General features: G+C 52.8%; 1 protein-coding gene across 3 annotated transcripts; it reads left to right on the forward strand.

Annotated features, from left to right (window-relative positions):
- Positions 1–521: 521 nt before the first annotated feature.
- KCNJ14 (potassium inwardly rectifying channel subfamily J member 14) lies at positions 522–11,866 on the forward strand. 3 transcript variants are annotated; one of them, XM_054466358.2, is made up of 3 exons: positions 522–6,960; positions 7,081–7,849; positions 9,599–11,866. In XM_054466358.2, exons 2-3 carry the CDS (start codon positions 7,136–7,138, stop codon positions 10,193–10,195), a joined length of 1,311 nt encoding a protein of 436 aa, XP_054322333.1. In that variant the 5' UTR covers positions 522–6,960; positions 7,081–7,135; the 3' UTR covers positions 10,196–11,866. The 3 variants fall into 3 exon arrangements, with proteins under 3 accessions (XP_054322333.1, XP_063513354.1, XP_063513353.1); XM_063657284.1 differs by having other exon boundaries at positions 7,084–7,849; XM_063657283.1 differs by having other exon boundaries at positions 522–7,849.
- Positions 11,867–12,391: the final 525 nt, after the last annotated feature.

Genomic DNA, 12,391 nt, shown 5'->3' on the forward strand with positions numbered 1-12,391 from the left:
CCTTCCATCCATCTCCCCTTTATCACGTTTCTTTCTTTCTTCTCTGTGTCCCCCTCTTTCAGAGTCTCCCGTCCCCCACTGCCAGTCTCCCTGCCCCCCAGTCGCTGTCTCGCTCCGCCGCCGCTGTCTCCTGTCCAGCCTGCCTGGGCTGTGGCCCAGCCGCTCTGCCTGGCTGGCCTCCCTGGCTCCCCCTCTGCGGCTCTGAGCTAGCCCCACCCCCGGGCCCCCTGCATCCAGCCTCTGATCCGTCTGCGGACTCCGAGGTCGGGTGCCCGTCACACGGCCCCTGGGACCAAGGACAGACTACAGCCCCTTGGCACCCACAGAGGCTTCCCCTCAGCCCTAGCCGAGGAGCCCCCAGCGGAGGGCATGGGGGTGGGCCGCCCCAACAGGTACGTGCCTCCACGCAAGGCCCTGCTGAGCCATCCCCTCCTGCTCTGCTGCGTTGCCCCCATCCACCCCTGCCCCAGCATCCCTGTCCTCAGCTTGTCCCCTTCAAGGAGGCCTTATCTTCCCATCAGCGACAGGCTCAGCGCCAGGAGAATCTACCCCCAGGTTCAGTGCCTCCAACTCTCACCCCATCCCCATTTTATACATTTTCTCACTGGCTTCCATCCTTTCAAAGAAAGCCTCTCTGTCTGTCTGTCTGTCTGTCTGCCCCCATCTCTGTCTCTCCCATCTCTCTCTGCCTCTTTCTGTCTTCACAATTTCATCTCACCATGTCGCCATTTCTTAAAACATTTCTTTTCTCTTTTTCGTTTTCCCAATTGCCCTGTCCGCCTCTGTCTTCTCTGTCCCCCTTTATCTAGGTCTCTGTCCCCCCGCCCCCCGGGTCTCTGTCCCCTTCTGTCTCTGAGTCTCTATCCTCTCAAGGTCTCTGTTCCCCTCTCTCTGGGTCTCTGTCCTCTCTCAAGGTCTCTGTCCCTTTCTCTCTGGATCAATGTCCCTTTCCTGCCGCCCTCTCTGGGTCTCTGTCCCCCTCTCTCTCTGGGTCCCTGTCCTGCTTGGTCCCTGTACTTTTTCTCGGGGCACCCTCTCAACACTCCTCCTCCTGCCTATCTCTGCATCTTCTTGTCTTTGTGCAGTCTCTGCTTTCCAACCTGCTGTCCAGCCCCCACCGGTAGGTGGGGAGTGGCGGGGAACACCCCTGGTTTCGGAAGAGTGAGAGTGTTGATTTGGGTGGGTGAGGGTGGGGCCTAGGGGCAGGGCTTCTTGGCCTCAGATTACACAGTGACTTTGACACGAAGTTGAAGCACCTTAAGCCCTGTATCTCCTTTATATGGAAACATTAAGCTGCTCTCGCAGGTCAGGTGGAGGATCCCTTTCCCTCCCGCCCTGCTTTTGCTAGGGGAGGGGACTGCCCCAAGCCTGAGTCGCAGCCAGCCTGGGAGCTGGGCCATGTTGGCTGCAGATGGCCCCCTGGTGAAGGTCCCCGTCAGCTTTGGGAAATAGACACGGGTCTGCCTCACGGGGCTGAGGTGGGACTGGAGGATTTCGAGGGCAGAGCTCTGGGAAGGAAAGAAAGGCTTAGGACCCAACCAGCATTCCCCCTGGCACTGTGGGGGCCTGGCCAGCTCATGGCATTCCCTGAGCCTGTTCCCCAACTGTGAAAGGGGGTGATGGTCATCACCTGCTGGCATCCTGAGCGGTCAAGGTGAGCAGTGGGGTCTGAGTCCAGTGGGGGCTGTGGGCATGTCGGGAGCTCATCGCGAGGCCTCGTACATACCAGGTGTGTTTGAAACCAGAGTGCTCTTGAGAAGACTGTGGTTTGGCACTCGGGCTGTGGCTCCCAGGAGGCCTGGGTGGGAGGCTAGGTTTTGCCACTCCTCTCCCCACTGGCTGAGAGACCTGCGACAAGGGACTAACCTCAGCCCCAGTTGACTTTTCTGTGAAGAGCCAGGTCCCTTCATCAAAGGGCTTTGGTGAGAGATGGGCAAGTGGGGGTGAGAGGCCCAGGCTGGGGCCTGGGGAGCACAGGTCAGTGTCAGTGGCCACCTGCCTCCCCAGCCCACGGGGGTGGTTCCCGAGGATGGAGTCAGTGCAGAGTGGGGATCCCCAGGCTGAGGAGGGCTGCAGGTGTAGATGCTGCATCCTGATGTTGACCTCCAGACTGCCCCCTTGGCAACGAGCCTATTTCCCCTTTTTGGGAGAACAGTCTCTAACATGCAGGGTTGTCAGGGGCGAGACAGAGTCAAGGTTGGGGTACACTGTGGGCACTGGACACAGCCAGGCTGGTCCCGTCTCACCTCAGTCTTGCCTCTGTCAAGTGGGCCTAATGAACCCTCGCGAATGGCCAGGCTGCCCACGTGGTTGTGGGAAGCAGGTGCAGGGCTTTGGGAGACCCAGTTGGTGCCAAACTTGACATTGTCTCGTGGTCGGTCTTCTTTCCAAATGGAGTGTGCCAGGCCCTGCCAAGAAGCCCCTGAGGATCCCCACGTTCCAGCACAAATTATTTAACCCCTGGAATAGTTTGTCCTGATCCAGCCAGTTCCTGGGAAGTTCCTCACCACAGGGCCAAGCGTTTGGTAACCTTGCAGTGAACCCTGAAGGCAATGAGGGGTGCGGGTCCATGCCCAGCCCTTTCCTTTCGTCCACCCTGACAGGCTGCTGCGATTCCATTTCTTTTCTTCCTTTATTTTTTATTTTTATTATTTATTTATTTTTTAGAGACAGGGTTTTGCTGTCTTCCCCAGGCTGGTTCTCAAACCCCTGGCCTCACGCATTCCTCCTGAGTTGGACTCCCAAAATGCTAGGATTACAGGTGTGAGCCACCACACCTGCCCTTTTTTTTTTTTTTTTTTTTTTTTAAAGAGATAGGGTCTTGCTCTGTTGCCCAGGCTGCAGTGCAGTGGTGACATCATAGCTCACTGCAGCCTTGAACTCTGGGCTCAAGTGATCCCCCACCTCAGTCTCCAGAGTAGCTGCATCACCATGGCTGGATAATTTTTGTTTTTAAGATAGGGTCTCGCCATGTTCCCCAAGCTGGTTTCAGACTCCCGGGTTCAAACAATCCCCCCACCTTGGCCTCCCAGAGTGCTGGGATTACAGGTGTGAGCCACCACGCCCAGCCCCCAGGCCTCCTGCCTTTCACAGATGAGAGAGCTGAGGCTCAGGAAAGGATGCGACCTGTCGTCAATCACACACCTAGTAAATGGCTGAGCAAATTGAGTCTCTGGAAAAAGAAGCCAGAGATCCCAGGGGACATGGTGGGTGAGCAACTAAGCCAGGACTGGGCCCTTATCCATATGGTAAGAAGGCCCTTCCTGGTCTTTTAAGAAGTCCCAGTTTCCCAGCCTTACAATGGAGGAAACTGAGACTCAGAAAGAGTTGCCAAAGATCAGAGGGTCGGGCATGAGCCCATTTCATTTATTTTACAATAGCTTTATTGAAATCTAACTCACATATCATATCATACACTCCTTACAGGGTACAACTCAGTGGCTTTTAGTGTATTCACAATTGTGCAGCCATCACAATTTTTTTTTTTAAAGAGTCTTGCTTTGTTGCCCAAGCTGGAGTGCACTAGTGCAATCTCAGCTCACTGCAACCCCCACCTCCCGGGTTCAAGTGATTCTCCCACCTCAGCCTCCCGAGTAGCTGGGATTACAGGCGCGCGCCTGTAATCACCACACCCGGCTAATTTTTGTATTTTTAGTGGAGACGGGGTTTCACCATGCTGGCCAAGCTGGTCTCGAACTCCTAACCTCAAGTGATCTGCCTACCTTGGCCTCCCAAAGTCCTGGGATTACAGGCGCGAGCCACCGCGCCTGGCCAGCATAATGTTTTCAAGGGTTATCCATATTGTTGCATCTATCAATACTTCATTTCTCTTTATTGTCAAATACTATTCATTGGATGAATATACCACATTTTATTTATTCATTAGTTGGTTGATACTTGGGTTTCCACCTTTTGGCTATTATGAGTAATGCTGCTGTGAACATTTGTGTACAAGTTTTTGCATCTGTTTTCATTTCTCTTGGGTACATAAGTAGGAGTGCAATTGCTGAGTGATGTGGTAATTCTATGTTTAACCATTTAAGTAACTGCCAGACTGCTTCCTACAGCAGCTGCAATTTTTCATTCCCCCCAGCAGTGTATGAGGATGCCAATTTCTCCACATTCTCGCCAACACTTTGTTTTTTTTTATTATAGCCATTCTAAGTGGGTGCAAAATGGTATTCCTTTGTGGTTTTGATTTGCATTTCTCTGATGGCTAATGATGCTGAGCATCTTTTCATATGTTTATGAGCCATTTGTATACCTTCTTTGGAGAAACGTCTGTACAGATCCTTTGCTCACTTTTTGTGCCTCAGCCTCCAGAGTAGCTGGGACTACAGATGTGCACCACTAGGCCCGGCTAATTTTTGGATTTTTAACAGAGACGGGATTTTGCCATGTTGGCCAGGCTGGTCTCAAACTCCTGAGCTCAAGTGATCCAGCTTCCTTGGCCTCCCAAAGCGTTAGGATTACAGGCGTGAGCTGCTGCGCCTGGTCCCCTTTGCCCACTTTTAAATTGGGTTATTTGGCACCAGCCCACATCGTGAAACCCTGTCTCTACTAAAAATACAAAAATTAGCTGGGATGGTGGCGTGAGCCTGTAATTCCAGATACTCAGGAGGTGGAGGTTGCAGTGAGCTGAGATTGTGCCACTGCACTCCAGCCTGGGCGACTGAGTGAGACTCCGTCTCAAAAAAAAAAAAAATGCCGGGGGCGGTGGCTCACGCCTGTAATCCCAGCACTTTGGGAGGCCGAGACGGGCGGATCACGAGGTCAGGAGATCGAGACCATCCTGGCTAACATGGTGAAACCCCGTCTCTACTAAAAATACAAAAAAAATTAGCCTGGCATAGTGGTGGGCGCCTGTAGTCCCAGCTACTCAGGAGGCTGAGGCAGGAGAATGGCGTGAACCCAGGAGGCGGAGCTTGCAGTGAGCCAAGATCACGCCACTGCACTCCAGCCTGGGCAACTGAGTGAGACTCCGTCTCCAAAAAAAAAAAAAAAAGGTTGGGGGGTGTTATTTATCTTTTCATTATTGAGTTGCAAGGGCTCTTTATATAGTCTAGATGCAAGTTCCTCATCAGGTATATGATTTGCAACTACAGTATCTTCTCCCATTAGTGGGTTGTCTTTTCCCTTTCTTAAAAAAATTTTTTGAGACATGGTCTTTGTCACCCAGGCTAGATTGCAGTGGTACAGTCATAACTCACTGCAGCCTCAAACTCCTGGGCTTAAGCAATCCTCCCACCTCAGCCTTCCAAGTAACTAGGACTACAGGTTTGCATTACCACATCTGGCTAATTTTTAATCTTTTTGTAGAGCAAGCCCCTTGCTATGTTGTCCAGGCTGGTCATGAACTCCTGGGCTCAAATGATCCTCCTGCCTCAGCCTCCCAAAGCGCTAGGATACAGGTGTGTGCCACCTCACCTGGCCTCTCTTCACTTTCTTGATAGTGTCTTTGGGATCACAAAAGTTTTTTAGTTCTGGCCGGGTGCAGTGGCACACGCCTGTAATCCCAGTACTTTGGGAGGCCAAGGCAGGAAGATCACTTGAGGTCAGGAGTTCAAGACCAGCCTGGCCAACATGGTGAAACCCCATCTCCACTAAAAATACAAAAATTAGCCAGGCGTGGTGGCACGTGCCTGTAATCCTGGCTGCTCCGGGAGGCTGAGGCAGGAGAACCCAGGAGACAGAGATTGCAGTGAGCCAAGATTGCGCTACTGCACTCCAGTCTAGGTGACAAAGTGGGAGTCCGTCTCAAAAAAAAAAAAAGTTATTTAGTTCTGATGCAATTCAATTGATGGATTTTTTCCTTTTGTTACTTTTTGAACCTGTTTTTGAACCACAGGTGACCTCAGAGCCCTGAGGCATCTCTCCATGCTGAGAAGCAGTTACACCTTACGATTATGAGCATGGACTCTGGAACTGGATGGCTAGCATTCAAATCCCAGTTTACTTAGCTGTGGTCTTGGGGAAGTTACTTAAACTTTCTGTGCTTCAGTTTCCTCATCTAGACAATGGGGATAATGATGTCTGCCTCATAGGCTTGCTCTGAGGCTCAAATATGTAAATTCATGTAAAGTACTTACAACAACCTCCAAACTGTATAAACAGTATAATTGATAGAACACAAATTATGAATTCAGTACATAGATTTAGCACTGTATAAATGCATGCTGTAATTATTGTGGCACTTGCTATAATATCGTTATTGTTATAGTATTTTCCATTGTTATACAAGTATCTTCTATAGTATTGTTGCTGTTTATACTGCATCTTCCAACTTGGAAGGTGAGTATGGGCCAGGTGGGGTGGCTCAGGCCTGTAATCCTAGTACTTTGAGAGGTTGAGGAGGGAAGATCTCTTGAGGCCAGGAGTTTGAGACCAGCCTGGGCAACAGAGTGAGGCCCATCTCTATAAAACAAAAATTAAATTAATAAAAAATTTTTAAAAAGAAGGTGGCTGGCCCGGCGCGGTGGCTCACGCCTGTAATCCCAGCACTTCGGGAGGCCAAAGTAGGCGGATCATGAGGTCAGGAGATCGAGACCATCTTGGCCAACATGGTGAAACCCCGTCTCTACTAAATTACAAAAACTTAGATGGGCATGGTGACCCGTGCCTGTAATCCCAGCTACTTGGGAGGCTGAGGCAGGCGAATCACTTGAACCTGGGAGGCAGAGGTTGCAGTGAGCTGAGGTTGTGGTGAGCTGAGATTGTGCCATTGCACTCCAGCCTGGCGACAGAGCAAGACTCCGTCTCAAAAAAAAAAAAAAAAAAGAAAAAATTAAAAAAAAAAAAAATTACCCAGGCGTGGTGGTGTGCACTTGTAGTCCCAGCTACTCAGGAGGCTGAGACAGGAAAATCGCTTAAACTTGGGACGTGGAGGTTGCTGTGAGCCAGGATCATGTCACTGCACTCCAGCTTGGGCGACAGAGCAAGACTCTGTCTCCAAAAAAAAAAGTGAGTATCGTTCCACCTACTTGACAGATGAGGCCACTAAGCCCCACCAGAGAGCATGCTTGGCCGATGAGCTCACTCATTCCTGGTGCCCCTGACGTTTCTGCCGGTTTCTTGTCCCAGCAGGTTGGGGGCGCCTGCCCCCCACTAAGCCAAGTGGAGGGGGTCCCTCCGTCCAATGGGCCTGGCCAGGGCCCTACGCCGCCTCAGCGGCGCCCTGGATTCGGGAGACAGCCGGGCGGGCGATGAAGAGGAGGCCGGGCCCGGGATGTGCCGCAACGGGTGGGCGCCAGCACCGGTGCAGTCACCCGTGAGCCGGCGCCGCGGTCGCTTCGTCAAGAAAGACGGGCACTGCAACGTGCGCTTCGTGAACCTGGGTGGCCAGGGCGCGCGCTATCTGAGCGACCTGTTCACCACGTGCGTGGACGTGCGCTGGCGCTGGATGTGCCTGCTCTTCTCCTGCTCCTTCCTCGCCTCCTGGCTGCTCTTCGGCCTGGCCTTCTGGCTGATTGCCTCGCTGCACGGCGACCTGGCCGCCCCGCCACCGCCCGCGCCCTGCTTCTCACACGTGGCCAGCTTCCTGGCCGCCTTCCTCTTCGCGCTGGAGACGCAGACGTCCATCGGCTACGGCGTGCGCAGCGTCACCGAGGAGTGCCCGGCCGCTGTGGCCGCCGTGGTGCTGCAGTGCATTGCCGGCTGCGTGCTCGACGCCTTCGTCGTGGGTGCTGTCATGGCCAAGATGGCCAAACCCAAGAAGCGCAACGAGACGCTGGTCTTCAGCGAGAACGCCGTCGTGGCGCTGCGCGACCACCGCCTCTGCCTCATGTGGCGCGTCGGCAACCTGCGCCGCAGCCACCTGGTCGAGGCCCACGTGCGTGCCCAGCTGCTGCAGGTGCGCCCGGGAGGAGAGGCGGGGACTTCCGTGAGCCCTGGGGGATTGTGGGAGATGTAGGCCCGAGGGCGAGGGGCGTGCGGTCCTGGAGGGGGCGTGGACTACAACTCCCAGCAGCCTCTCGGGCCTGTGGCCTGCGAATGGGTCACTGGGCAGCTGGGGATGTAAACCCAACAGAGAGGTATGTGACCAGCTCTTCCTGGAGGCCTGGATTTGGGGCATACAGAGCTTCCTGTGGCTTGAGGATGGGCCGCCCGTGGGTAGACCTGAAAGGGCCACGCCTGGCCTGTCAAGGCTCTGGGCCGTAATTCCCAGAAGCCTCTGGGTCAAGGGACCTGTCCAAAGATGGGGTGGCCTCAGATGCAGCTTTGCGAGGGGGTGGTGGAGGGTCTGCGTGACCGTTCTATTACTCGGGTGTACAATTCTCACTGGACACTGGCACAGTTGGAGGCCTGTGACTTGAGGCCCCCAGGAGAAGCAGGCCCTGGGATGGGTGCAGCTCATCGCTGTGGAGCACAGTTCTCCAGGCCTCTAGGTGTGGGGTCCTGCAGCATCTGTGGGAGAATTCATTCCCCACCTCAGTGGCCCATTGTGTCCCACCAGCCTCCTAACCTCTGAGAGCAGGGTGGAGGTGGCAATGAAACGAAACTGCACCTCCCATTGGCCCGTGGGGTAGTGGCTCCCTCCCATGCCCTGAGGAAGGGGCCTTAGCGTTCCTAGAATTATGGCCAAATTGCTCAAACATCTCCGTTCCCAAGAAACTCTGGGCCAGCAGCTGCCGTTGCCCAAGTAAAGTGACTTTAGAACTCTGGGCTGAGGCTGGACTTGGAGAGGATCAGGGGTGGTGGGAGCTGCAACTCCCAGCCGCCTCTGGGGTTCCTCTACTTGAGGCTCCCAGAGACAGTTACAAGAGGAGGATAGGTGCCCACCTCCCACTTCAATCTCCTGCCTGAAGCTTTGAGATACCAGGATTCATGAATACGAGGGACACTGGCTCTTGCAGAAATCTGTGGGGCAGTGACTTGGCCTGGGAGGTGGCTATGGAACCAGCGGGTAGACGGGGGTGAAATACCCACACCCCACAAAGCGTGCTCACACACAGAATGACATGGAAGGGCTTGCAGTTGCCCTGGCAGCTGGGATAGCTCAGGGGAGAGCCCAGGGATAAGCCTGAGGCAGTGGTGGGTGCAGAATGTTGGACCTAGGTTGCCCTAACTGCCCCTTCTTGTCATCTGATTTATCTTTCTCTGGCCACATACTAAAAGCCATTTTTCTTTCCCTCTCCTTCTCCAATTCTCTGTTGGATGTCATCCTTATTTTCCGTTGTCGCTTTGATTTCATCTCTGTCTTGCTGATTTGTGTGTCTCTATGCCAATATCACTCTGTCCCTCTCTCCTTCTCTTCCCCCGCCACACCCCTCTTCCCGTTTTCTACCCCCAAACCCTGAGTCTCTTTCCTCTCTCTTTATCTCTGGGTCTCTGTCCTGTGTCCCATGCTATCTCTGGACCTCCATCCTCCCCTCCTGGATCTCTGGCTCCCTCACTGGGTTTCTGTGCCCTCCCCTGCATCTCTGACTTCCTCTCTCTCTGGGTTGCCGGCCCCATCTCTTGATCTGTGTTCTCACCCTTTCCTTCACTCCTGTGGTCTTTGCCTTCTTCTTTCTCTGCATCTCTTCCTCTCTCTCACTCCGTCTCTGCCCGTCTCTGTGCTCCCTGCTGTCTGTCTTTGGCTCCTCGCCTCCTGCTGCAGCCCCGTGTGACCCCAGAGGGTGAGTACATCCCGCTGGACCACCAGGATGTGGATGTGGGCTTTGATGGAGGCACCGATCGTATCTTCCTCGTGTCCCCCATCACCATCGTCCATGAGATCGACTCTGCCAGTCCTCTGTATGAACTAGGACGTGCGGAGCTGGCCAGGGCTGACTTCGAGCTGGTGGTCATTCTCGAGGGGATGGTTGAGGCCACAGCCATGACCACACAGTGTCGCTCATCCTACCTCCCTGGTGAACTGCTCTGGGGCCATCGTTTTGAGCCAGTTCTCTTCCAGCGTGGCTCCCAGTATGAGGTCGACTATCGCCACTTCCATCGCACTTACGAGGTCCCAGGGACACCGGTCTGCAGTGCTAAGGAGCTGGATGAACGGGCAGAGCAGGCTTCCCACAGCCTCAAGTCTAGTTTCCCCGGCTCTCTGACTGCATTTTGTTATGAGAATGAACTTGCTCTGAGCTGCTGCCAGGAGGAAGATGAGGACGATGAGACTGAGGAAGGGAATGGGGTGGAAACAGAAGATGGGGCTGCTAGCCCCCGAGTTCTCACACCAACCCTGGCGCTGACCCTGCCTCCATGATGCAAACTGATGTCCCCTTCCCCATGTGTGCCCCCTTCCCCAAGGTAGCAAGATGGAGAGATGGGGCTCTCTCCTGGGATGGGGGCAGGTGTTCCCAAATACCGACAGGCCTGCTGGGTAAATGACTAGGTGGTAAGGTTCTGCCATGCCTGGTGATCCACCATGGACATACTGGACCTTAATTCCTCTGCTTCTGTGCTCCCTCCTGAGACCCCTTTATGAGCCTGATTCCTGAGTCTCACCAGAATTCTGGATCACCCAAGAGGAAAAGACTGGTGGTTCTAGATTCCTTGATATGGGGAGACCTGGATTGTTGACCAGGGTGAGAAGCCAATGGTATAGACTGCCTCTGGGGAAGCAAGTTGGCAGTTCTTGAACAGCATCAGATATCAAGAGTTTGTAGGTCTGGATTCACCTAAGATTCAAGGGAGTGTTGCTTTTCAACTCAGCCAACTGAGTAGCGAATCATTTGTTCTAGACCACCTAAGGAGGGAAGGTTATGAAATGCCCCAAGTATTCAAGATCATCTTGATTGACCAAAGACAAAAAAAAAAAAAAAAAAAAGACCTGTGGTTCCAGAAAGCTCATTAGTTGAGATTCTGTGAGTCTAGGTTGACCACAGAGGCAAGCACTGGTGATTCTAGGACAGATTTTATCTGGAGAGTTGAACTACTCCAGAAACTAAAGAGTAATGTTTCTAGAATGCACAAAACATTGTTAGTCTGTGGGTTTACAAAGACTGAAGTGACAGATTAAGAGTTCTTGATATTAGATAACTCCAACTTCTGGCTGTAGAGCACCCAGCCAAGAGAATAAGCAATGCTTTGAAAGGATCCACGGGGTGGGTTGTTGTTTTTTTTTTTTAAGTGCCATTCTAGAATGTCCAAAGGGAATCAGGATTCTGTGGCTATAGACTGATCACAGAATCAAGGAAGCAGTGGCAATTCTAGATATCTGAGATTTTGCTGGTTCCAGTTTGCCCAATGGAGTTGAGAATCTCAATGATTCTAGGTGACTTCTTGTGGTTCTGTAATGCCAAAAGGAATGAAGGCTCCAGGGATACAGAGTTGTCCATTACCAAAGCCTGGAAGTTCTCATCCCCTCCAGGTGGACTGCTTGGCAGTGCTAGGAGGTGGACTCAGGACTTGAGAAGCAACATTTCTGGGCTGACCTAGAAGGTGAAGGTGAAGGTGAGACCCTGTAGGGCACAGGGCTAATTAGTGGACAAGGGAAGGGGGAGGCCCAGGACTGGTGAGTCTAGAATGCTCTGGAACCCTACACCTAGTGATGTGTGTCTATTTCTTTTTTTCTTTTCTTTTTTTTTTTTTGAGACCGAGTCTTACTCTGCCGCCCAGGCTGGAGTGCAATGGCGTGATCTCAGCTCACTGCAACCTCCGCCTCCCGGCTTCAAGTGTTTCTCCTGCCTCAGTCTCCCGAGTCGCTGGGATTACAGGCATGAGCCACTATGCCTGGCTAATTTTTGTATTTTTAGTAGAGACGGGGTTTTGCCATGTTGACCAGGTTGGTCTTGAACTCCCAACCTCAGATGATCCACCTGCCTCGGTCTCCCGAAGTGCTGGGATTACAGGTGTAAGCCAGCATGCCCAGCCGTGTGTCTGTTTCTTAAAGATATTATACATATGTATATTATATATATGTAATATAAATACAGATGTCTATCTATTTTTTCCCCTGGTCCCTACAACAGGCTTAGAGATGGAGTGCTAGCTAGTTGGAATGAGGTCCTTTTCAAGGACCCGAGAAGCTTTGCTCTAAATTCCAATGCTGCCCCAACTTCCTGTGTCACTTTGGACTCCTCTTCATGTCAGTTTCCCCATCTGTAAAAATGGGACATTGGAACTTGAAGTTCTTCAGGGGCCTTTCCAGCAGGATGAGTCCTCACTACACCAAGGGTGGGATGGGCATTCGAGTCCTGGGGATTTCCCTCCTCTCCCCAGTGCTGGATCATACGGCCTTCCAGGAGAGGCTGGGATGTAAGATACTCTTGGAGGCTGGCTCTGAACTCGGGTGTCTGAATCACAGGGCAAGGGTAGGCGTGGGCTGTGGCTAACAGCCAGAGTCACTTCCCTGGCCCAGCTTAGGGACCTGGGGAGGAGGTAGCTCTGGACACCAGGGTTCTTCCCATTGTGGGAGAGTGAGTGTTTTAGGGGGAGACCTGTCCCCCAGATTAAAGAA

Source organism: Pongo pygmaeus, chromosome 20, assembly GCF_028885625.2.
Source record: "Pongo pygmaeus isolate AG05252 chromosome 20, NHGRI_mPonPyg2-v2.0_pri, whole genome shotgun sequence".
Classification (NCBI taxonomy): Eukaryota; Metazoa; Chordata; class Mammalia; order Primates; family Hominidae; genus Pongo; species Pongo pygmaeus.